This window comes from Pelophylax lessonae (genome assembly GCF_965119305.1).
Source record: "Pelophylax lessonae genome assembly, chromosome: 8".
In the NCBI taxonomy this organism is placed as follows: Eukaryota; Metazoa; Chordata; class Amphibia; order Anura; family Ranidae; genus Pelophylax; species Pelophylax lessonae.
The window spans coordinates 51,009,819-51,037,314 of NC_138775.1; the positions used below are offsets into that span (position 1 = coordinate 51,009,819).

Below are 27,496 nucleotides of genomic sequence, written 5' to 3' on the forward strand. Positions count from 1 at the left end.
TTTCATGAACAGATGTGGCTTCATGATGCTAGAGGGACTGGGTGATATACTCTGACAATTTGTTGTATACAAAGCACAGCTAGAACTCCACAGTGTTTATGAGTAGAGGGGGCACTTGTGTAGAGACTGGCTCATAACAATGGTCTTATGCAGAATGTTATGAGAACTCTGCAAATTAGCATTGTCTGGATTCATTCCTATGTAATTAAATCCCATTTAATACCTACTTTTCGCTGAACGAGTCTGCAACACATTGCACTCAGCATCCCCTTCGCATTGAACCATTTAAAAAACTGATGGCAATTTAATTGCCTGTTGCACTACATGGGAAACTGTGGCTCAAAGAGACTTGTAGATGTTTGTTTCTTGAGATGGAATCAGAGGCTGCACTTCTAAAGAAAAGATTAAGTTCGCCAATTTAGGAGGGTCGGTCTGTAAGCAGCAGGATTGTGATACAGGTTCTCTGTTTGCTAACAGGAGCTACTATTCTTTTATGAATGGGAATAAATAGAAAATATTGGGGACCATTCCGAAAGCTCAACAAGGTTGAATAATAAAGGGGAATGTTTGGAAATGACTAATATCAAACATAAACATGTAAATGTGCTCATAGTGGGGAAGTTACATTTAAACATCATTTAAATAATAGAAATAAAAAACGTAAGTGGCCTTTGGTCTTCAAATGTTATGCTGATCTCCTATTACAAACAAAGAACAAAGAAGGGCGCACCTACCTAGTGCATTATCCTCAATATAGTCTTTATTAATAGAACATAAAAATGACTACTCACAAACAAAGGTGTAAATCAGTCATATCAAAACCAAGTGTTTTAATATCAGGAGCAGTCCATACGAATGTCCACTGTCCTTATCGGATGACGGCTGATGCGTTTCGAGGCCTCACCTCTTCCTCCTGATATTCAAACACTTGGTTTTGATATGACTGATTTACACCTTTGTTTGTGAGTAGTCATTTTTATGTTCTATTAATAAAGCCTATATTGAGGATAATGCGCTAGGTTGGTGCGCCCTTCTTTGTTCTTTGTTTGCAGTACCTGTTGGACTACCCCAGTCCTATAGGGCAGCAAAACCTTAGCCATTTGAGATGCCAAATGTTGGGTCCCGTGGAAAGAGTGGTCGGGGAGCTTGGATTTTGAGTGCAGGAGCAAGGTGTTATACACACTATATTGTTTTGATCTCCTATTATAACTGTGTCCATAGTTGACCTTTACCAAGACCCTTTTCAGCTATGTTAACTAAGAAGCATAAGAGGATGGTTTATAGCAAATAGAAAAAAATAACAAAGCACTTTAAAGTGTAACCGTGGCCATTCATGCATTTACATACTCTTAACAATCTGTAAATGCATTTTGAAAGAAGCCCAGGATAACCTCTGTAGCTGCAGGCACTGCTGAGAAATTCACTCTCACATGTTCACATCACAAACTGAGCAGAAAATTGTCAAAGTTGTACTCATAACAGCTCAACTTACACTGCTCCCCTTCCAAATAGTGACTCAGCCTACCCATCTCTTTCAGCAGACTTACAGGCTTCTCATCTCCTACGTAAATGCAACAATGGTTCTTTGAGATGGGGAAATAGACTGAACTGAGCTGCTTTGCAGATTGTCTTGAGGAACATCAGTGCTTCTACTGTGAATTTTGAGGATGTATTTCCCCACAATGCCTGCAGTGTTGCCTGGCTGGCTAAGGCACTAGCCCACAGCTACCATTATTTAAAATCTGTCTCTACTCTCCATACAGGTTTGCATTAAATTCTTTATGGATATTATGTGTTATCAGTAAACAGTCGTATGTTTTTTTATCATTTTTAGTAGAAAAAGTGAGATACTGTACTTTTTAGTAAAATACCATACATAGATGGAATTAATTTACCTAGGGACTAGGACTTATAAGGTGACTTAAATCTGCATATACTGTGCATGGAGAACAAACCAGGACCAGGATCCAACTGGGGTGGTGGGCAGAAAGGACAGCTGCCCAAAATGACATTTTGAAGGGATCCTTTAAACAAGACTGGAATGAAGCAGGTGTATTATTAGATTGAGTGCAGTTTCAAACAGAAAGGAAATCCCCCAAAGGGAAGGATAAAGCATAATTCTACATTGCGCTAAAATGGAGAAGCTCCTTGTAGGCTCGATTTTGTCTCTCTATCTGTCCTTGTGGCTAAACCTACCCACTCTTCCCTGTATCTGTCTGACTCTGTTTTTATATCTGTCCCTTGTGTCCACCCTAGAGTCTGCCTGCTCCCCTGTTCCCACTGTTTCTTCTAGTCAGTGCCCTACTCACCCATGTATCCATATCTGACTTCTACAGTCCTTACTTGTGTCTGTTTATGTATCTCTGCTCCTATCTTCCTGTGTCTTCCTTTCTCTTGCTTTGTCCTTGCCTACTGGACCTTACTCTATTTGTCCCCATCTGTGTCTGTATATAAGTTGTGTGTTTTGTGTTGTATCTACTTGTTTTGAATAAAACCAAAGTGTACCTATCTGTACCTATCCCAATTTATATCCGTTGCTGAATTTTTTTAAATCATTTCTATTTTTCCTTTTGTCTTTACCAGTGTGCATGCCCCTGCCTTTTTCATGACATGGGTCTTTCTATACATATTTATGCCACTTCAATTCAACCTGGGCCTTTCTTTATCTATTTATGTCACTACTCTATCTGTGTATTTTATCTCACCCTGCATTTTTATCTGTACAATATCTGTGTCTGTCTGCCCCATTCTGTCTTTCAAAGTTTTCTCTGGCTCTGCTCTAATAACTCATATCTCTGCCCCTAGCATTTGCTAAGTTATATGTAACCACTTCTGGACCGGAAGGTTTTACCTCCTTAATGACCAAGCCATTTGTTTGCGATAGGGCACTGTGTTAGATTAACTGACAATTAGGTGGTCGTGCAATGCTCTACCCAAATAAAATTTATGTTCTTTTTTTCCTACAAATAGGACATTCTTTTGGTGGTATTTTGAAAACAAAAAAACAAAAACAAAAAAACGATATTTTTTACTTGCTATATAACATTCCCAATAAAAAAACTAAAAAAAAAAAATCAAAATTTCTCATTAATTTAGGCCAATGTGTATTCTACTACATATTTTTGGTTTAAAAAAATCCCAATAAGTGTATATTGATTGGTTTGCACAAACGTTTTAGCGTCTAAAAAAGATGCAATATTTTTATGGAATTTTTATTTATTTTTATTTTTTTTAGCAGAGCTGCAACATATCGGCGAACAAATTGAATATCTAAGGGACACTTTTGACACTTTTTTGGGGACCAGTGACACTCATACAGTGATCAATGCTAAAAAAAAAACAGCACTGTTACTGTACTAATGACACTGGCAGGGAAGGGGGTGATCAAAGGGTTAAGTGTGTCCCTAAGGGGTGCTTACTAACTATGGGGGGGTGGGGTTGCACTGATTGGGGAAGACAGAGATCCTAGTTCCTGCTTAGCAGGAACACAAGATCTCCATCTGGTCCCCTTGCAGAATGGCGATCTGCCTCCAGTGGCGCGATGACGCTATCTAGTGGCTAGTGAACGAAACGACATACAGGTATGTCATTTTGCCCAATAGAGCCACTTTGCCACAGTATATACAGGGCAGCTGGTCAGCAAGTGGTTAAAGAGACACTGTAATTAGTAGTGCTATTCTCATTGGAACCTGCAACTAGTGATGGAGCAGGGATGGGACTGGAGTCAATGGAGGAGCTAATGGTAAGTATCATACATTTTTTAAAGTAGTTCTAGCATTAGCTCTGTGTAACTAATGACAGTGTCTCTTTAAACAACCCTTTTTCCTTCTAAATTTAGAAATTGACTTTCGCATTAGTATTATTCAGTATAATTTTAAGTATTAAACATACTTGAAAAGTTTTAAACATGATAAAACCATTGACTGTGCATTCTTCTTCTTAATCCATTGTAGTTTAGTGATACAGAATAATTGCTTAATTAAATTAGAGTTACGGCTTATGTGATCTGATGTTTTACAGCTCACAAAACAATTAGATTTTTGACTTAATAGTAAGTAGTGTGTACAAAATGGCCCACTCATATCTATGTCTTACCAATGCCTAAAAACAGCTTCAATTAACATCAACACAACACTATATATATATATATATATATATATATATGTAATCCAAGATTTGATGGAGACCTGTTGCTCTGACAAATCTCTTAACATTCAATAGACTGAGCAGTTATTTAACAATGAGTTAATATTGTGAGTGTTGATCAGCTAGACTTACAATTAATTCATGAAAAAAAAACAACTCTTTTATCCGTCAGAGTTAAAAAAAGAAATTAAACACTTGTAGGTTCATTCAAAAGACTGAATAACATTGAATAAGCCGCCTAATACTTGAGATTCTCGGTGGGAGCTTGAATAGAGCAAACCTGTGAGGATGAATGGACGGCCTTTTGGGACCAATTTGTCTCCTTGCATTGCCTATTCTTCCCTTTCTGTTGACAGATGTACTAAGGCGGAACTAGACTGTGAGGCTTATCTACATGCATCCACAGCAGCTGTCACTTTTTGTCAAGCAAGTTAATCAGGCAAATGCCACCATATCTTTTTTCTACAAGGAACAACATGTTATGGGCTGCGCTCTCCATTCAAACAGATGACATTCTAACATGCACAAGGCCGAAATGTTTATTTCTTTCTTAAACGGCGCAAGGCAACACATCGTTTTTTTTTTCTCTCCACCAAAACCGCTAATTATGTCAATATATTTAAAAACATGCAATACTGTACAGAGCTGTCCTCTTTTAATTAGAGAATTTGGATACAGAAAGCAAACAAAACTAGTGATTTTCCATCAACGCCAAATTGACACAGCCCGTTGGAGTCCAAGTGCCATCAGCTGGGAGTGAAACTCAACAAACATCCATTGATATAATATGTTTATGTGCCAGTTTAATGTTTTGTACTCTCTGCCTGGCTATATACATATTATGACAGGCTGGTTATGTGCACAAGGTATGAGTCCTATTTTTTTTTTTTTTTAAGAATGGGCAAAAAAGTGCATGTTCATGTTGCCAAGTATACATGGCTTGTCAATACCATGAGTATATACTTCCAGAGAGTGATCCCAAAGAAATCATAACTACTCAAAAAGCCAAATCCAGGATGTTAACTTTTAAAAAAGCTGATTGGACTGGTTCCCAATGATAACAAATTCTTGTGTTTGTGTAGCTGGCAACACATATCCAATAGATTTCCGTTATTAAACAGGGGAAGATCATCTCTAATAGACTTATGCAACAAGGACACTATTTTGAGCAGAACTAAGGAGTCCACCCATGTTCTTTCTGTGCAATGTAAATCATTAAATGACCAACACCAAATGTAGTCATTCTAAAGCTGGCCATACACTGATCAAAATTCTGCCAGTTCAGTATGGACCAGATGAGTTTCGGTCAGTATGTGGCAGAAGTTGATCACTCCAATGCTTTTGGCTGCAGCCCTAATCAGTGTATTCTGACATGAGCATGATAAGCTGTCACAATACAGTGTCCTGGTGAGGAAGATTCCTCTATCGAGGAGGAATATGGTTTCTTGTGTTCAGTGTATGGCCAGATTTAGATTGGAAGGGGGTGCCGCTTTCAGGTCCCATTTATACTCAGGAGCCCCCAAGACTCTGCAACCCCTGAGTTTGCTGTAATGTTGTAATGTGTTAAACAATAAGTACACATTCTAAAATTGTGCACTGCACCTCTATCAATAGTGTCTCTGTACTGTGAGAGATATAAACAAAGCCATGGGTAAGCAGGTATTATAACTGTTTTTAGGAAGTTGAGGTGAAATGGTAGAAAGCTCTTTGTTTTAAAGTGTGCTTTGACTGCCACAGACATTTACCACAGTCTATCTATATGTTTGTTCATTCACTTACAGTAACATCAAGAAATGGGATGATTAAATACAAAGATAAAAGGTCAGTGCATTCATAAACACCCTAACTTTTCCACTGGCTATATTTTCTGCTATAGACAAAAGTACAGCATACAGGAAAAGGGAGGAGTTAGCATGATATTTCCAACATAGGTTCATTTTTTGGGGGTGATTTAAATTTAAGTGTTGTTAAAGGATAACATTTTTAAATAAAAAAAACAAGTTATATTTACTTGCTTTGTGAAACAATACTGCACAGAGAGGCCCCTTACCTCTGTTTTGGTGTTCCTCTACCAGCAATGTCTGCTCCTCCTTCCAGGAGGTGTCCCCTCAGCAAGCCATTTGCTAAGGGGGCACCTGTGAGTGTGCTCTCTTGAGCCAGGCTGTGTGCATCTCCATACACACACACACACACACACACTGTGGCTCAACCATACCCTCCCATTCCATACTAACAGGATTTGAATGACGGTAGCAGGAGCCTATGGTTCCTGCTGTTCTCAGTGTCTCCCGTGGCACCAGGAAGAAAGAGCAGCACTGCTGCAGACGGGACATTGATGGATTGGTGGAGAAGTCAGGTAAATGTTTAGGGAGGAGGGGCACAACAAGTAGTGAGATGTTTTTTACCTTAAGGCAGAAAATGCATTAAGGTAAAAAAACGTTTTGACTTTAGAACCAATTTAATTATGATATTTTTGAGCAGAGCAATTTTTGATGCAAACAAAATTTACATCCCTAAAAAAGCTTATTACTTTTGAATACTGTACATACTAAAATATAAACAAGTTACCTTGCCCTTAACCTAACTCCTAAACATGAAATTGGCTCCTAAAAGTAAGAGTTAAACTTTATACCTAACCGCTGACTAACTCTAAACCAGAGGTTCCCAAACGTATTCGGCCTACCTTCCCCCTTTTTTTTTTTCTACCTTCCCCTTTTAATAATAAAAAAAAAAAAACACTTAGTGCCTCCCTGGAAACCTACCTTCTTGAAGAAATCTGCGTTATTTTATGTATCTATATTTCTACGTTAATTTATGTCCAGGGGACAGATGGAAGGAGATATACTTACCCAATCCCCCACTCCTCTCTGCACAAGACTGGTCCCTTCAGCTCCTGCACCCCTGCTTTCTATAGGTCTTGCGTCCTAACGACATCAAGTCTGATACAGCATCCACAGTCATGCTTGGGATGTGAGGATGCCAGGAACAGTCCACCGCTGGATTGTGGAGGAGCACTATTTGCCAAAGGAGTGGAGGTTCAGGTAAGTATAAAGGTTTCTCCTCTCCCCTAGACTCCCAAGGACATAACCCTCACAGTCCAGGTGCAGTTTCACTGCAAGGGATCATTTTATTTCTGCCTGAAGTTGGGCTTTAAAACCTGTCCACGGACTTGACCACTGATCATTTACAACTTGCATTTTGTGTGTCTATTTGGAAACCGAAGTTATTACTATGACTTTATTATACTGTAAATCAAACCTATGGTGTAGTGCTTTTACATTAACACTGTATCTATTTACATATACCACCATGCATATTAGAGTTTGCCACATTCAATTATAATAAAGTCTCTCTGAAAAGAACTTGCTGATTTCTTTTTTAAAAACTGCGACCACATCCTATACAATAAAATACAACTCACATTAAAAAACTGCATTAAATATTTGGAAGAAGGTAAATATGGGACTTTAGAGGTGCTTGAAAATATATGACTACATTGATAGAAAAAAATTCAAAATTGATTAAAAAAAATCCCATATACGGTGGGGGGGGGGAAATTATTTGATCCCCTGCATATTTTGTAAGTTTGCCCATTTACAAAGAAATGAAGGGTCTATAATTTTATATCATAGGTGTATTTGAAATGATAGAGACAGAATATAAACCAAAAATCCAGAAAAAACAAGTGATACAAATGTTACATTGAGTTGCAGTTTACTGGAGGAGAAACCCTTGTTTGCAAGCACAGAGGTAAGACATTTTTTGCAGTTAGTGACCAGGTTTGCACACATCTCAGGAGGGATTTTGGTCCACTCTTTTTTACAGATTTTCACAAAATCCTTAAGGTTTCTTGGCTGTTGCATGGCAACTCAAAGTTTTAGCTCCCTCCATACATTTCCTATAGGATTAAGGTCTGGAAACTGGCTAGGCCCCTCCATGACCTTAATGTGCTTCTTCTTGAGCCACTCCTTTGTTGCCTTGGTGGTATGTTTTGGGTCATTGTCACGCTAAAAGACCCATCCATGACCCATCTTCAGTGTTCTGCTGAGGGAAGAAGGTTCTCATACAAAATTTTACAAAACAAGGCCCCGTCCATTGGCCCCTCTCGTGGCAAATTTGGTCTGTATCTTTAGCAGAGAAACAGCCCCAAAGCATAATGTTTCCACCTCCATGCTTGACTGTAGGGGTGGTGTTCTTAGGGTCATAGTTAGCATTTTTCTTCCTCCAAATATAGCGAGTCCCCCTCCTCAAGAAGGCACATATACAGTCATGCAAATGAACACCTACATGATTCTGAGAAGGATTGGAAGAAAGTGCTGTGGTCAGATGAGTCAAAAATTGAGCTCTTTGGCATTAACTCGACTTACCGTGTTTGGAGGAAGAAAAATGCTGACTATTACCCTAAGAACACTATCCCTACAGTCAAGCACGGAGGTGGATACATTAACATACAAAGTCATGTTTTGCTTGGGGATCAAATACTTATTTTACTCACTAAACTTGCAACTTAATTTATGGCATTTGTTTTATTCCTTTTTTTCTGGATTTTTGGTGATCTTCTGTCTCTATCATTTAAAACACACTATGATAAAAATTATAGACCCTTCATTTCTATCTTAGTGGGCAAATTTACAAAATATTCAGGGAATCAAAAAATTATTTTCCCCACTGTATATATAAACAAATAAACCGTTGTCCTTATTTTTACAGCACTACAAGGATAAACACTCCAAACATGTTTTGCCCAGTAGGGCTTCTTCAGGTAAAAATAAGGGATACTTAAAAACTGTATTGAAAAAAAAACAAAAAACAAAATATAAATAAAAGGTCTTACAATAGCATAACATTATATTATTCACAATACTTCACATTTCAATATTTACAATGTTAGCTTGCCCATGCTTACCCTATGGTTTATCATTCATCAGTTAGAAAGACCTTAAATTGGTGTCAAATCAAAAGATTTTAGTGTGACCACAGGAGGTACAACAGGACCAGACTGCAATAAATAAATATACACCTAAATTAGGTTTACAGTGTATAAAGGGAAAATTTGCCTTCTTCCTCCAAATCTTTTTATGAAGGGATGTGATGGTGATGATATGTTATCATCTACACACACTACTTATTAAACTGCAATGAATGTTTAGGAAAGCGTATTTTCACTTATGCATGAACATCTTGGTGCTTGTGGTCACCTTGTTATTGTGAGTTTTATTTTACTGCATAGAACTGAAAAAAAGGCACATAAAAGTAAAGCGCTATGTAGTGACTTTATCTTGTATGTTGCTGAGTGGAGAGGAAAAAAAGGGGAGAAAGCCAGATTTGGGACAGAGTATATTAAAGGGAAAGCACCCCGATAATCTGTGGAGTGTTTTGAAACATATGTTAACTCAACAAGGAGGTAAAAATTGCTAGAGGTGACACAGAACATACAAAGACTCCATTAAAAGGGGACACAAGCCTATGTCAATAAGACCTGACATTTTTATGTAGGTCATAAATCCCATGTGAGATCACATCCAGTGAAAGAGGAAGCACAGTGGAGTGGAAAAGTGGTGTTATGCACTTATTTGGTGGAAATGTTTAAAAAAAGCAAGTTATTTTCGAAGAGGCTTTATTATTATTGAGTGTGGGACACTCTAATATGCATGGCGGTATATGTAAATAGATACAGTGTTTATGTAAAAGTGCTACAACATATGTTTGATTTGTGTTAAATTTGAGACACATATGAGAATTTTGGTTGGTGGGAGCAGCTGACAATTTGTTTGGTATTGGATTTGATTGCATTTTTTTTGGTTAATTTTATTGATTATAGTAGCTCACAAGTTATATACACAGATTTTAACTTTGTGTTACACAACAGATGAAACATGTACAAACAGTTTTTCTAATTTTTTTCTCTTTTTTCTTTATGTTTCCACCACCCTACTTTTTTTTCAATGCCCTTCAATTGACCCCGAGGCCACTACTGCCCACCTGGATCATTCCACTCCCCATCAGGGGGGGAGATATTACCTACTTTGGGAAGCACTGCTCTAAACTTAATCTAGCCTTTGAATTTAAACCTAAGATTTATTCCTTAACATGAACCTACCCTAAAATCTAACCTTGACAATTAACTTGAGACAATCCCTAAACTCCACCCTTACGACTCATTGACATATTTTTGTTGCAGTAAAATCCGTAACCTGCATACTATACTGCAGTGGTCAATGCACCAGCAGTAATAGTATAGGCATACTATTACTGCAGTGGTCAATGCACCTGCACTTCAGCACACATGATACATTTAGAAATAGTGGTCAGATCCATTTTTTTAGTGTGTTATGATGTTTTGACAGCCATCCAAAAGCTTAAGGCATGAGAAAACATTGTATTAACATGCAAGCATTAAAGCAATGCATAGTACAAAAGGGCCCTGGAAGTCAACTTAACCCCAGACGGCCTAAAATAATCTTGACAAACAGAATTATAGGAAAAATGCTATTACTCTGTTATAAAATGTACAAGAAGGCTTGTAATTTAAGGAGCCAAGCACAGTATTTGCCCCCCTCTCCATAACATTCTGTTTATGATTACAGTACAGGTGCACTTTAATTCAGTCAGTCAGTAAACTGACATGTTTTATGCTCTCTTTTGCCACTTTGAAAGCCTTGCCATTCCTCACGCCAGTTCCTGCTGAAGTTTCCATCACTCCCCGCTTGCAGTTAATCTTTTTGCTGTTTAATACCAGTGAGCAGGATGTCAGGCAGATCAGTTTCGTAAAACTGAGGTGACCTTAGCATTTTCAGAGCAATCACTGTGGCTTCTCGGAATGATTAAGAAACAATCTTCTCAGAGAAGGATACAAAACAAATTAACTGTCTTCAGCAAATATCTCTCACTAAATGCAAAGCTGTCCCTGCAAAACTCCACAGAAATCCTCTAAAGAGCTAAAACAGGGAGAGATATTAAACATTTTGCTATTAGAAGAGTTAAATATGATGCACTGAAATACTGTGCAAATCTCCAGGTTTTAATAGAAAAATGCACAGCCTAGAAAAGGGCTCATGCAAATGTATGCCAATGACATAACAATGAAAGAAGAATAATCCATGATTTGTTTCCAGGACCAAAAAGGTCATTGGAATACATGGTTTGGAATACACATTGGTTTAAATCACTTGAACAAAGTAGTTAATATCAATCTCTGCCCAAAAGTTTTGATACTGAAATCACCCCTTCTCTCCCTGGAAAAGAAAAGGTTGCTTTTCTTTGAAGTTACCTTCTTCTAGATGGCGAGTTCCCCGTCTTTGCCCATGTGACAGCATTAAATGGGCTGCCAAAGTCTTCGATGACTGAAGCCAAAATCCATCATTCTAGCCTGCATCAGGTGTAGGGAGTCTTCTTGGCTCACGCATAGGAGGCTGACTGGCATCAGGGTGGGAAGGTTATCAGCAGGGACAACATCAATTAACCTATTCCTCGAAGTATGTAAAGACGCAGCAATGTGCAATTGCCAGGGGGTTACAATGCTGCAGATTATTCCCTGCAGTGTTGTCACCGTTCGAGAGGCAGACTGGAGGGCAAGTAGGATCACCATTTTATTCTTTTTTAAAAGAAGAGAAGGAATTGGGGAAGTCAAATTTTGCACTTAAATGTATTGGTTTTCAAGGTTTTCCATCTTTTTTTAGCTGTCTCACATGATTCTATTAAGTTGTTATAATAGCGTTTATGTCTTCATGGCAACAAGGAGACAATATGACATAAACTTATTGTTGCTGAGATTTACTGGAAAATTATAAAAGGTTATTTCTGTAATTTCCTCTCTTTGTTTTTCTCTCTTCTCTTCCATCTCAAAAATGCTTTCAAAATATAACACTTGATTCCACTAAAGGATATGCCCACATATACATAGTATTGTACACTTATGGCTTGGCTATTGTAATAACTGAGGGATTTCAAAGCAAATACCAACTATCTGAAATTGGTATTTGTGTAGGACTGGACATGCCCCTTACTGTCCACATGTAACAGTGTTATGATGTGACAATTTGCCTATAAGGGAGGCAGGTAGAAGTGTAAAATTAAGTTCATACCCAGAGGAAACTTTCTTGTACAGGGCTCACAGGGTGGATGGAAGCTTTGGGTGGTGCTAAAAAAGTTAGAAGAATCTCAGTGCCTGCAGTATATACATGTTGCTCTTGGGGTCATGTTGATGGATTTTTGATTGCATCACAGCTACTCTTTTTCTCATATTGGAGTATGGGAATGTGAAAGAAGCAGGTCAGCTCTCTGGTCAAAAGCCCCGACAATGAAATCTGAATGACTTTAGAAGTCTCTCAAAAATCTCAATATCTTCTACCTTTTGTTCAATGGTTACTTGGCCTTTTGTTATTAGATCTCGTTTAAGGGTCAAATTTATGGTTTTTCACTTATATGTTTCGAGCCTTTAGATTCTACTGGTTTTAGATTATTTTCTTATTATTTTGCTGAATTTACCAGATTTATAAAAATTTAAAATTACAAATTGAAAAGGAAAGTTCATAGGATAAGTACAATACTGACTTTATAATAGTGGCATTTAAACCTTGGTATGCAAGCCGTTTCTTTGTATTATTTTTCTAGTTTGGCCTAGTTAAAGTGTTACTAAGGGTTATTTATTTTTAAATTAAAATAACAAGCATGGTATACTCGCCTGCTCTGTGCAATGGTATTGCACGAATAGCGGCCCCCGATCCTTATGTTCTCACTTCCCCTGCTGGTGATCTTGGCTCCTCCTCTTCTTCGTGTGTCCCCCTAGCAAACTGTTTGCTGTCGGGGGAAAAGGTGCCTGCTCGCTCCATAGACACACACACGACGGGGCTTAGCCCACCTCCCACTTCCTCCTCACTGCATTTAATTAACAGCAGCTGGAGCTGCATGAAGAGAAAGAGAGGGGAGAAGAGGTGTAGCTGTACCCAGCACTGAATCTCTTTCTTCCTTGTCTTCCCCTTCACACAGGAAAGGGGGAGGACGGAGAAATATAAAATGCTTTTTAGCTAAGTTAAAAAACATTTTTAGCTTTAATTGCACTTTAACCACTTCTAGTTTGTCTAAGACTTCACCAATGCTTTTCTCAATTTAGTTTCTTTTGAAAACCAGTTGATTATTTTTCTAGTGTGCTACCCTGTAGATAAGGAAAAACAGTCACTGCAAAGCAAGAAGTTGTGAAACTGAGCCAGTTTCACCCCCCCCAGAAACTTTTATATACATTCCTCTATTTTTTTTTTTTTCATTAAATGAACATATGAAATCCCTGATATCTATAAACGAAAGAAACATGATGGCTTTTGGATATAAATACTTGGGACAGACAAATGGTATGTGAGCCACCCTTCAAAAGCAGCGCACCAGTTGCTATACTTCAGCTCATCTTCATCCGGCCCATATCACTACATGATTAAGTTCTTACTAGACTTTGCAGTAAGCACAACCAGTTTGATCTGATAACTGCCAAGGACAAGCCAAATGCTTAGAGGCAATCTATAACTGTTTAATCCCTACCAGACGGATTAAGGGTATAATTGACCCATATAATCCTTGTATCAACTCCAGTCAAATGTTTTTTCTGTCTGATTTGCCTTCACAAGGACTCTGCAAGAAAGCTATCAGATGCATGGCATTATTATTGGAATAGTGTTTTTCATTAAACTTGGAGATGGCTTTTTAATCACTGATCTTGGGCACTGCTAGACTTAAGCAGATGAGCCGTCACTAAGCACATCTGTTGTAATCCTTACATTTTCTTTGGGCTGAATCTTGGAGACAAAATAATAATATTTTTCTTTTATTAAACAGCATCTTCTTGGTTCATATGATATCTTAAATCAGGTATATTATACTGTAAATCTACTTTCTTCAAAACCAAGTTGTAAAAGCTGAAAAACGTAGTTGAAATGAACAATGCTTTGGCAGCCAAAAGTGGGTCAAGATAAACGATGGAGATTGTTCTAAAAATCTAGCTTCTTGCAAATCACCCTCCTCGGTTTTTGGGTAGATTAAGGTTAAGTAAGGCCAATATTTTGCATGGCACTCTGTCAAGAAATACAAGGCCTGCAATTGCTGACCTCCTTCTGAAAATGCTAGATGGAAGGTTGCTATCCTGACCCACTGCTTTTAATGCTTTCCAAGTCCCTGACCCAGAAAAAGTATGTAGCTCAGGATAGTCAGATGAAGCTCTTATCTGCATATTCCTTCTGAAACAGCTTTCAAAGTGTTGAAGCAAGGGGGTCAGTATGATAGCCGGCTATCTAGTAATTTTGAAAGGAGAGCTCAGTTATTGCAGCTTTCACATATCTCTCATTATAGGTTTTCTCTAAAAGCATACTTATCAAATTGTTTAGTGGAGATTGATACACCGAGGCTCACAGATCTAATGCCCTTTCTTAAAACATCTTTTTTTTGGGTGTAAACATGACTGATATTAAGGCAACCAGTCCCACCTCCTCACTTCATAACTCTCCACATAAAATGTTTAGAGATAAAATCCAGTTAAATGTACACAAATTAATGCAGCTCCGTATCAATAAATGTGTCTTTAAATATTTTTTTTAGTGTGTGTGCATATATACAGTTAGAAAGCTGCTGTAAAAAACTGGGTGTGTTAGATGGTGAATCCTAATTTTACTTAGTTTTAAGTTTTCTTTCAAGGCAACATCTTTAAGAAATATTTCACCTTGTATATATGTTTTTTTTTTTACTTGTCAGACATTGTCAGTAAACTAAAAGAATTAAGATATGTAAATATTTAGCTATAAATATATTTTTTTTGTCTGTGAAGGTTTAAAAAAATGCCACACAAATAAGTAGCCAGTTTTGTGACCCAGATCATGTTAATCAAACTCTTGAACACAAAATAATTTATAGCAGTGGATTAAATGAACATCTTGAAGATTAACTTTTTTTTTTGTATTTTTAAGTATTTTTTTCAGCACCTGGGCAGATCTTGAATGAAAAAAAAAATAGCCTTACATGAAACAAAAAAAACCCTAATGTAAAAGAAAAAAGCTAAACTTTAACAAACAAACAAATTAATATTCCGTTTCTTCTCAGCAGGAGACAAAAGTCACACATAGCAAAAAATTTCCAGAGTGCTGTTAATAACTATATGAAATAATAGTACTGGGTGAACAATTTGATCATGCTAAATATGAGTTGTGGCAAAATGAAATGGGAAAAAATAACATTTTAGATGATTTTAAAAAAATTACCTCAAAAATTCTCAGGCACATGACAGAACAATTATCATCCAGCCTTTTCTAAAAGGGGAAGACAAAAGGGGTAAATAAAAGGGTAACGTAAAACAAAATTTTGGGAAAGATAAAATAAAAAAGTAATCACTAAAAAAAAAAAAAAAACAGGATACAACAAAACATTCTGATATGGGAGGTGCTTAAAAAAGGAAGGAAATTAAAATAGAAAATATGAGGATTATAAACCTACTGTTACTAAAGGTATTATTGCTTTTTTGTCAGCTATTAATACAGTACGCTCACTTACTATCCTATAAATTTAAATTTAATTTTATATTTATCCAAATAAACATAGTTACTGGGCATTAATCAGCCACCTGAATTTAATTAGGAATTAGGAAGGCCTCAATAAAGTAAGGCAGACAAAACAAATATTTGTAATTACATTTTGTACATTCAACTTAATGGCTAATCTTCACACGACCTTTCAATTTTGAAATTGTCGGAGTAAGACCCTATGGGAGTTTGGTTGTTTATGTGCTGGGGTATATTGCACATCAACAAACTGTAAGCCAACAATAAAACTATGATTCCATTATAGGCAGTAATATCATTCAAGCATACAATATTTTTACAATGCAGTATGCTTCTAGTATACTGAGAAATCAATGTTTAAAACTAAGAAGATTAAAATACTTAATTACATTCTTTAAACTCTCAAATGAGATGCAACAAGCATGGAAAACTTTTGGATAGGCCAGTAAATTCTCTCTCTAGTGGGTACTGGAAATATACATATGGGGTGCTCTATATTTTAACAACACAAGCTGTTTCAAGTGCACAATACAGTATTTTCCTTCACTAATCACTAGAAATAACACAAAGGGGTACAAAGAAAAAAAAAAGGTGGAGATAAAAGGGGTGAGGCTAGAAAAGGCAGTGTAGCCATCAAAAGAACAACCCACAGGCAATTTAGCCATGATAACGTTGTCCCAATTGGCACAACATTTTTTCTTGTGAGTTAAGTCCTACTTTGATGCCTACTGGATGTGTATAATAAGTTTAGTTCTCAGGCTTCTAGATTTTGAAATCTCAATGGGCACGCATGCATAGAGCGACGACTACCACTCCATGTGCTGTATGTATGTAGCAGGCATTCTCAGTGGATGTGGGTCATGCTAGTAGATGTACACAGGAAGATTATTTGACTCTAAATCATGCCACTTGACATAATGTGAAAAAACTTTGGACATGAGAGATAAGTTCCATTTCAATCAGAAGGATGTCAGCGAGAGAGTGAAAAAATCATAAAGGAAACAATCATTTAAGGGGGGAAGGAATGTGCAAGAAGAAAAACCAAAGATCACGCAGAAAAGATTTTTTGATTGGGAAAGAAAAAGTTGGCAGCACAGCGTGAAAGCAAGTAAAAAAAGCAGAGTAAGGACACAGTGCATGGCATGAACATAATGGATGCACATGACAAGTTTGATAAATAGTCCACAGTTAGAGACACATGCTATGCACAAGACCCAGTTAAAAACAGACAGGTTTTGTGGTCCTAGCCTTGGCCGCACATTGTCACAAACAAGAATACAGCATGTGTCATACACTGAAGGCGACAGAAACATTAACACAAATATTCTGACTTCTAACATTCTACCTAATGAGACATGTCACATATGGGACTGTTTCCTCCACTGTCACCACCAAAGGCAGCAAGGGTAATTTACCCCTGGGCCCTGATCAACCTTGCGCAACCTTCTTTTTCACTTACGGTTACAAATTGCAAGAAGGAGTTTCTTTCTCTAAACTGTAAATACAGAAATTGAGGCTGGGCCAAAGGGGGGTAAAAGCATGGAGGTAGACATGTATTCAGTAGTGAAAGGTCAGGACTTTATCTTGGGCTCCTTAGAATGGAGCTGGATAACAATTTTTACTACACCAAATTATAGATACTCCTATGGACACCAAGAGGCTGATTTACTAAATGAGCTGAGAATTTTCACACTATAAATTGTGTGAATATTCCCACCAATGTCCCCTTGATGCATAGATTATAACATAGAAGTAAGTAACTTCAAGTCTTTAAACTCTAACTGGCCCTAATGTACTAAACCTTTTTGCTTTGGGCACAGAAAAACAGCAATTCTGATGAAACTCTTATTGGGACTGTATGTGCAATTTATTGCTGATGGCATGGCTTAGAAATACTAAAAAGGTTGAATTATGTGGCCAGTATAGATTGCAACATGTCTTTTAAACCCAAAAATATTAACAAACTATTATAAGTTTATGTACTGCAATTTAATTTAAGCACAAAAAAAATAAATATCTGAGTATTTTCTCGAGAAAGGTGAAAATAGCATTTCTTTATAAAGAACCGTGCAGGTCAGTTGTGTTAAGAAGCGCAATTTTAATGTAAATAGTTTTTTTTTCATTATACTCTTATATTGACTTGTATTGTATTAAGACTATATATTTACATTTTAATATTTTGTCTAAAACTATGTTATCTAAGTAAAGTCTTAAGGTTTAAGTTAATAACTGTGAACTCTAAATTAGCTAGGCAAGCAAGGTCCCCCCCACTTGCTCCCTCCTGTGCCAAAATGCTAATAAAAACTGTAGAAAAAACAAAAAGTTGATAAATATATTTACCTTTCCGCCAGCTTCTGTACTGAACAAGTGACATCATGCTGCTCCCAATTCTGGGAAATGCTGAGTAGACCAAATCTCAAGAGATGATGCTCAATTACAATGCAAAAGTGCGTATTCTCATGAGATCTATTCAGCATTCCCCAGGATCTTGCCCGAAGAAAAATTATGTCACCCTTGTCTAGATTCTGTGGGTGGAAGCTGAGGGAAGGGTCATTTTTCTAAAATCATTTTTGCAGCATTTTGCATAGAAGGAAGCACAGCGAAAAAGTGGACCATGAATGTTTGGTGAAAATTTTCCACTATTCAGATAACTTGTCAAATGGAAAAAAGATATACTTTCACTGTAAAAAGTCTGCTAATCTGCTTTACATATCAGAACGATAAAGATATCATTCTGTAAGTAGAATAAAGCATCTGATCTGGACAAATTCCAATTATCATAATGCTTCTTGTTACATTTACATAACACGATACTTGCTATTTATATAAGTCAATTATTATCAATTAAAATATATGAAATTACCTACAAATTATGCTACTGTTAAATTATCTTATAATATAATATTATCTAATATATTTAGCAATTTTTGACACATCCTTCTTGACATACAATCTGAGGTAGGTAAAGGATTTAGCTTAGATGCATGGTAAACTCAAGGCTGTCATGCTGTAATAAGCATAGAAAACATAAAAAAGAAAACACAAAGGAGTTGTAGATATTACATACACAACATACAGTAAGCTGCTTCTGGTTTTCACACATGTCCAATCAGAGATTAGTATCAGACGCAGACCAAGACAAAGTACACCAGAGTAGAGATTTAAAGCAGAAAAGAGCAAATTAGAGGGGAAAGAAAGGTTTGAGAGAAGATCACTTTTTTTTTTTTTCAAAATGTGACTTATCCCCCTGTCTTTTATTTTGTCACATTTTGGGGCATCTCCACCTTGCTGACCAAGGAGGAGAAGGCATTTACTTACATCAAATAACCTTTCTATATATATCTCCTCATTGACCTTGTCACGAAGGACATCCTGAGAGTGACGCACAAATGTAACATAGGCATCAGCGAGGTCCATTCCAGGTTTCTGTGGAGTAAGAATAAAACAGAGTTAGAGGAGGGCCATAATAATTTCTCTTCAATTATTTCAACTAATATTTTGTTTCTCATTATTAACCAGGCAGCAGTATAACATAAAGCGAACCTGTTGTCAGATGATTCATCCTCCTGAAAGGTCTTATGTGCATTTAATGTATTTTCATGTTAATGTTATTGGCCTGTAAAATCCAGCCCTGTGTAGGCATCTACATGCCCTGAGAATGCTGCTGGATGCCACCGTCTTGAATGTGATGTCAGCAGCCCCAGTAGATTCAGCGTTGTTACTCAAGTGACAGTCTAAAAATGTAATCTAAGGTTTTTTTTTTCCTTTTTCTGTACAATAGATAATTACTGAATATTAGTTAGATCTCCATCTTTTTTCCCAATAAATTTCTGCTGCTGTGTTGAAGCTTTCACTCGTGGTCAAAGAACTCTTATTAACCTCAAAACCTCTTATTAATCTCAAAATATAACTTATGGGTAGCAGTATTTTCATGTTAATGCTTTTGGCCTGTATTTTTTGCATCTACATGCCCTGAGAATGCTGCTGGATGCCACCATCTTGAATGTGATGTCAGCAGCCCTAGTAGATTCAGCGTCAGCACTCAAGTGACTAAAGCAGCGATAGCGATCCTTGGCCCCTCAAATATTTTGTAACCGCATTTCCCATGATGCTCAACTACCCCTGATAGTGCATGAGCATTAATGTTTTTCCAAAACATCTGGGGTGCCAAGGTTCGCCATCACTGGTCTAAAGCATTTCTCTTCGCTCCTCCTTCGTAGCTATGTAAAATTATATGCAGGAAGTGGAGGGGCAAAGAAGCAGGGCCAGCACAGCCCAAAAAAATAGATGCTTCAAGAAGAGGAAAGAACTATAACGTGGCAGAAGGGAGGGAGAATTGTGGCTATGCTAGAGAATCTATTCCTGAAGTGTTTGCATTTTCTAGCAATTTCAAAAGGCACATTGCCAAGGTAATTAAAAAAAAAAGTATTTATGGAAAGAAAAAAAATGCAGTTATAGTATCTCAAGGCCACTTAGGAAACATACATTCTCAGAGGTGTTGGGGGTCTGCCCTGGGACCTGTTCATAGTCAAGGATAAGTATTTAAATTTACCAGTTTATACAGACTTTAAAGTCAGCCATTTTGTTCACCATGCCTCAATCTGTTAGCCAGATTAGCCATCATTAAACAAGCAAACTTTATTTTAGATTATATTATTTTTTATAATTTATAAGTAAAAAGGGGTACATTTATTGGATGGGGTACCCCTTTACCAATCTGGAGCAAATAAATAGATTGCATGGAACACACCCTAGGGCAAATCTTTATCCATCTGAATTGATCAATCAATGTCAGTACTAGCCTGTAATACACCCATATTACTAGGCAATTTTCAATTTTCACTCTGGCTACTAACCATATGGAGTCTGGCAACCACATAGAACAGAGGGATTTGCATTAGTGCCATTCGACTAATGTTTAATACACCCACTAAACTTTCAACATGGTAACTTGGGAAAGCTGTTTCTATATATGAGTACATGTCTCTATTGTACTGGGTTCCATCATTTCCTGACTTACTCTAAGTAGGACTTGACTGTTTCATGAACACTGCATTAGAGTGCAATACAGTATTACTATTTAACCTGCTTGCTGTTGTGTGACAAAAGCAGCAAGTTGCAATGTTAGCAGCCTTACTTTTTTATTTAGACACAATTCTGATTTGGGTAAAAACATAATTCGGCGGGTAGGAGATCATACATAACATATGCATCCTATACTGTATTCATACACAGTAATGAATTCAGATGTTATATATTATCTACTATCCTTCTACTAATAGGCTTGATATTGTACTTTTATCTTTGGTACAACTCTATGCATATATTGTTCGAACAACTAAAGTGATTGTACATTACTATATGGAGAAATGTGGGTATAGTAAGACCATAATTATAGTGGCTGCTCTTTCTATCCATTCATTGTAACTGGGTATTGATTTATATCAAGAGATTATTGTCAGTTCCTGACACATCAAAGGTATTGATTTATATTCAGAGACTATTGTCAGTCCCTGAATTTAAATGCCTTAATTGGCAATCAAAACCACAATGTTTAAGCCCTGGTTGAACTAAAGTAGATACATGGGTTGCTTGATATTTGGCCTACGAGGTTTTAGATAACTCTATTTGACAAAGGACATTATGTCCTTTGTGCAATGCACAATATTAGAGACACTATTGAAAAACCTTTTAAAAAACAGAACACAATCTCTAAACACTGCCTGGGGAAGTGATCTGGCTGATAAGCCTAGCAATGTTTGCTTATGATTTCAGGTCTAGAACCTCAACTTCCTTGAGGCACATCTAGGATGGAAACCCATACAGCAAAGATATTAGCTATATTACATTAAAATTAAAAAACAATATTCCTAACCTTTTGCTAACCATGTAACAAATATAAGGGGTGGGCTTTAATGCCCACATGCCGGACATTGGCATCCACTCATGGCCAAAGTTTTTGTGCTGTGAGTGCATTCATTGCGCGCTCCCAGCACAGTGCCCGGTCTGTCAAATACAGCTCTCAGTCTCTAGTCATGATCAAGAGCTAGTGGGATGGGCTGAAAATCATGTGACTTTTGTGACAACCAATCAAAGAGGTCACATAAATGGGAAGTTTGTCCCACCTTCATGCGGCATAAAGTCACATTTAAGGGATGCTGGGGCTGGGCAGGAAGGGTTTAAAGTATTAAATACATAAAAACAATAGTCATGCAATTCATTCTTAAGGGCTTTTTCCCACTGCATTAGAAACAAAACTATAACGTGCTGTTTTTTTTTAAAGATTCTGCATCTGAACTATGGTATAAGGACCATTGAAGGTGTATATTTTTTCCTTTTATGTATTACCATACAGTGGTAGGAAATTCCATAAGCTGCAATCTTTACAACTCATTATGGAGATATAGGAATTCTCTGTATGTAAGATTCCGTGCTTTCTAGTATGGGGCATTTTATCAGTTAGGAAACTGACAGCTTTATTGATATACAGTGGGGACAATTATTATTTGATCCCCTGCAGATTTTGTAAGTTTGCCCACTTACAAAGAAATGAAGGGTCTATAATTTTTATCATAGGTGTATTTTAAATGATAGAATATCAGATCTTCTCTAAATTCTTAAGGTTTTTTTGGCTGTCGCTTGGCAACGTGAAGTTTCAGCTCCCTCCATAAATTTCTATAGAATTAGGGTCTGGAGCCTGACTAGGCCATTCCATGACCTACTGTGCTTCCTCTTGAGCCTTTCCTTTGCTGCCTTGGCGGTATGTTTCGGGTCATTGCCAGGCTGGAAGACCCATCTACGACCCATCTTCAGTGTTCTGGCTGAGGGAAGGTTCTCATTCAAATTTTACAATACATGGCTCTGTCCATTGGCCCCTCAATGTGGCAAAGTCGGTCTGTACCTTTAGCAGAGAAACTCCAAAGCATTAGGTTTCCACCTCCATTCCTTAAGTGTAGAGATTGTGTTCTTAGAGTCATGGTCAGCATTTTTCTTCCTCCAAACATGGCGAGTCGATTTAATGCCAAAGAGCTACATTTTGGCCTCATCTGACCACAGTACTTTCTCCTAATCCTTCTCTAAATCATTTAGATGTCCATTGGCATGACTGTACATGTGCCTTCTTGAGGATGGGGACTCTACATGTTTGGAGGAAGAAAAATGCTGACTATAGCCCTAAGAACACCATCTCTACAGTCAAGCACAGAGGTGGAATCATTATGCTTTGGGGCTGTTTTTCTGCTAAAAGTACAGACCAAATTTGTGGCATTGAGGGGCCAATGAATGAAGCCATGTATTGTAAAGTCTTGAATGAGAACCTTCTTCCCCAGAACACTGAACATGGGTCGTGGATGGGTGTTCTAGCATGACAATGGCCCAAAACATACTGCCAAGGAAACAAAGGATTGGCTCAAGAAGAAGCACATAGAGTGGCCTAGCCAGTCTCCAGACCCTAATCCTATAGAAAATGTTTTGAGGGAGCTGAAACTTTGAGTTGCCAAGCAACAGCCAAGAAAGCTTAAGCATTTAGAGAAGATCTTTAAAGAAAAGTGGACCAAACTCCCTCCTAAGATGTGTGCAAACCTGGTAACCAACAACAAGAAACATCTTACCTCTGTGCTTTCCAACAAGGGTTTCACCACCAAATACTAAGTCATGTTTTGCTTGGGGATCAATACTTATTTTACTCACTGCAACTCAATTTATAAAATTTGTATCATGTGTTTTTTATGGACTTTTGGTTGATATTCTGTCTCTATCATTTAAAACACACCTATGATAAAAATGATAAACCCTTCATTCCACTGTAAGTGGACAAACTTACAAAATCTGCAGGGGATCAAATAATTATTTTCCCAAATGTAAGGCAGAAGGAGAGGACACTTGGGTAATCATTCACTTCATTATCTAAACATGTAAAAAGCATCTGCACATGATTGGGCTTTTAAAGTGAACAGGACTTTGCTTTTGACATGACTGGTTAGTTGAAGTGAAAATTCATACCATTTTTGGGGTGTGAATTCTTAACTGCCTTAGTAAATCAGCCTCCTCATCTCCATATATGTCATTCTCTAAATGTCTACATGTGAAATAAACAGTACAGAACAATGTGTTCACTGTAGGAGTACATGTATTTTTTTTCTTTTTTGCACCAAAGCACAGGCCTCTCATGCTATTTTGCTAGCACTAAGCTACAGACTGCAAATTGCTCATCGTATATGTCATGAACAGCTAGCAATTCAGAGTCCGTGAAGAAAAAACTCTAGTTAAAAGGGCTGCTTTTCAAGAGAAACTCATTAAAATTTTCTGACATTACTCATTATATAAACTGCGGTAAATACCTTTTCATTCCTGAGATAAAGTATGTTTGCAAACAAATAATAGATCTTTTCATAACAGTTTTTTTTACCTTTGATCTCAAGCCATCAAATTTCTATAATATGAGTTTGTCAGACCCTGTAAATTGAAGTTAGTTAACACTCTAGTGTAATTTCCAGGGTGAAAATTAAGAGCGTTTGGGGAGCAATAGGACTGTAATTTAACTTTTTTTTACACAAAGCAAACAATTATCAGGCGAAAGGGGGCAATGTGTGGCCCCTGAGAATGTGGCAACATCTCCTAAAACTTGCTGAAGCATTGACAAGGTATTAATTTAAAACAAAAAAATGCTATTATTATAGAGGTTGTCCTATGTATTTTTTTATATTTGTGTCTATTGTGCTTTATTTATATCAGAAAATGTGAAATAATTTATGTAATATTTCTAAGAATTTGTAAAATTTTTTTTGAGAAACATATCTATATCTATCTATCTATCTATGTATCTATGTATCTATGTATCTATCTATGTATCAATGTATCTATCTATCTATGTATCTATCTATCTATGTATCTATCTATGTATCTATCTATGTATCTATCTATGTATCTATGTATCTATCTATCTATCTATCTATCTATCTATCTATCTATCTATCTATCTATCTATCTATCTATCTATCTATCTATCTATCTATCTATCTATCTATCTATCTATCTATACATATACATATATATATATATATATATATATATATATATATATATATATATATATATATATATATATATATATGTATATATTTATATATATATATATATATATATATATATATATATATATATATATATATTTAGTATTCATTGCAATATTTAAAAAACAAAAAACAACTCACTGTGATTGTTTAGCACTAACAAGTCTAAGAACTTCAAAATAAAGCCATATCAGCTGCATTTTAATAGGCCAGAATGTCTCACGGCAGCAGGCACACCACAACTTGTAAATACAGCTTTGTGTGTCTTTAGAGTTTTTGTCTATAATAGTTTCCACCCCAGTTCCCCAGTATTATCCAACTGTTATGTTATACACCTACAAGTGAAAAAGTTTTTTTTTTTTTCAAGTTAAAAGGCAGATTCATGGCAGTAATTATTTTGGAACAAACAAGGGTAATTGACAGTTCCCTTTAATAGATAGACTTTCCCCTTTTTATGTCAGGTTCTCAGAATCTCTAAGATTTCAAAAACCAAATTCTGCAAAACAATAGGCCTGTAAATTACAGTGTTTTATATCAGCTTTGCTAATTAAGGAAAATACCTTGGAAACTCAATCTAGGTGACTGTGATTCAGTCTGTCATATATCCTATTCTATTAACTCATTGATATCCACAAGATCTAAGCTTTGTGTTTCAACTGTAGTGTGGCAGTTCTGTTAACCAGCAAAAAACAAAAAAGTAAAGTCTCTAAAAATAATAATGATTGAACTGCTGGTTGCTGCAAAATGTAAAATCAATTATGAAACAAATTAAAAAATTATTATTTTTGGATTTATGGAGAATACACAGTTTACACAGCAATGCACAACTCTGTAAACACAGTTAGACTATAGTAGCAATCGATTAGGTTTAGCATTGCATTGTGCATATATATATATATATATATATATATATATATATATATATATATATATCTATATCTATATATATAAAATTAGAAGTCATGTGTTTTTTTGTAATTCATGGAACTGTAGAAATGACTGAGCATTTAACCTGTAAAACATTTTAAGATTCTTCATAAATGTATTAGTTAAAAGTTAATTCCTAAGCCAGTGGTATAAAAAAACAAGCTGAAGTTTAAATTATAAAAAAAAATACATAACTCATCATGCATCTAAAATTATGCTATCATACACAGCAATGTTAAAATTCAGCTGTATACTGTATTTGAATAAGCAGCCATTAAAAACTTTAAATACATGCTTAATAATGCTTAATAATTAAACATTTATGGCATGCAGTCACATAAACATTATTTATTATGTACATTAAATAGAACTTCTGCTACAATATTTAACATATTAGTAAATACGGTAAATGTCACTCCTGCACATTGAGGTTACAGGCTTCATTATTAGCTACTTACAATTATTACTGAGCATCGCTTCACCTACAAAAAAAGGCTGCTGATAAAACTAGCAAGCATGTTTAAATAACCCAATATGTAAAGCCATACATATGTTTTATGCACATGCAAATACTGTGGCAATTGTATTGTCCAAAAGAGTATTTTTTTTTTTTTTAAGGCTTTGCAAAATAATTGTCATACTCTAACATGTTCTAGATAGGGGGATTTAGCAGGATCTTTAGGCAAGTGCCTAATTGTTCAAGCTAGAAGTCATTGCAGGAGTACAGCAGTTTAAATAATGAATTTCCTTTAAGTATTGTACTTTTCTGAAAGCTATCCATGAAATTTAAATCTTACAGTCAATATTCATGTGCTTAACCTCAATTTAAATGCAAATTTCTCACTAGGTTTAAGTGTCTTATTTATAAACTGTGAGAGCCTATTTCATTAATAAGCCATGTAGCACTCATAATACTGTTATAAGCATTTACTTCTGCTGAAACAGATCTAATGTCATTTTTTGTAAAATCATTTTTTTTTCAATTATTTAATTCATACACCTTACTGCACTGTTCTTCTATAACAGGAATCTCTTAAAATGTTACATATAGAAAGAACGTGTTGCAAATTTCTTCACAGTTATCCAATATGTATTCTAAGAACAGCAGTGAAAAAGCATACTAGAAAAAACATAAAGCGGACGTATTAAAATACAGTACTGAATTCTACAGCATGTAATACATAAAGAAAAATGTAAAATAAAAAACAAAAAAACAAAAAAAACTAAGTGAAATAAATTGAAGGCCCTTCATGGCAGAAAGTATCATTACATGTAAAACATTAACATTAAATTATACTTACTGGAACATCCACATACTTGGAAGCTGCTTTAACCTTAAAGTAATAAAGACATTTAAGTTTGTTTTTTTAAATCCATCTCTAAAAATAAGAGAAAGAGATGCACTAACAAGGCATTATGAATGTACACCTATTGCAGCAAAACGTTACATATATAACTAGAAAAAAATAAATGCATCACAATAAAAGTCTGCCTTTCACATTAAATTTTTTGCTTCTAAAAGTGAGACACTCTGAAGTGATGGCTGAATATATGGCTTCCAATGGGTTGCTTTCTATTGATGAGGCTCACAAACAAATTAGCTATTGTTTCAGCAAAACGTGCGAGAGAAACTGTATTTTGTTACACACCGTTATCCAAGAATAAATGCTGTACCGCGTACAATAGCTACATTTTCTACGACTGAAAATATACAATGTACACATTTTGTACAAAGACATTGTGATCACACCGTACATTGCATATTAGACAAAAGACATTGGAGTCATTGCTTTGTAGATTTACATTTATTTTCATGTA

The 27,496-nt window shown here is 36.2% G+C and overlaps 1 protein-coding gene across 7 annotated transcripts in view; it reads right to left on the minus strand.

The window, feature by feature from the left end:
• CADPS (calcium dependent secretion activator) overlaps positions 1-27,496 on the minus strand; it is a 706,678-nt gene that overhangs the window by 47,563 nt on the left and 631,619 nt on the right. For 5 of the 7 annotated variants that reach the window (XM_082264950.1, XM_082264948.1, XM_082264947.1 and 2 more), the window contains 2 exons: positions 26,980-27,012; positions 18,999-19,106 (listed from right to left, as the gene is read on the minus strand). In XM_082264950.1, coding sequence (XP_082121076.1) covers positions 18,999-19,106; positions 26,980-27,012 — 141 coding nt within the window. Of the gene's footprint in view, positions 1-15,383; positions 15,432-18,998; positions 19,107-26,979; positions 27,013-27,496 lie in introns of all 7 variants that reach the window. The other 2 variants (XM_082264946.1, XM_082264944.1) reach the window with 1 other exon arrangement.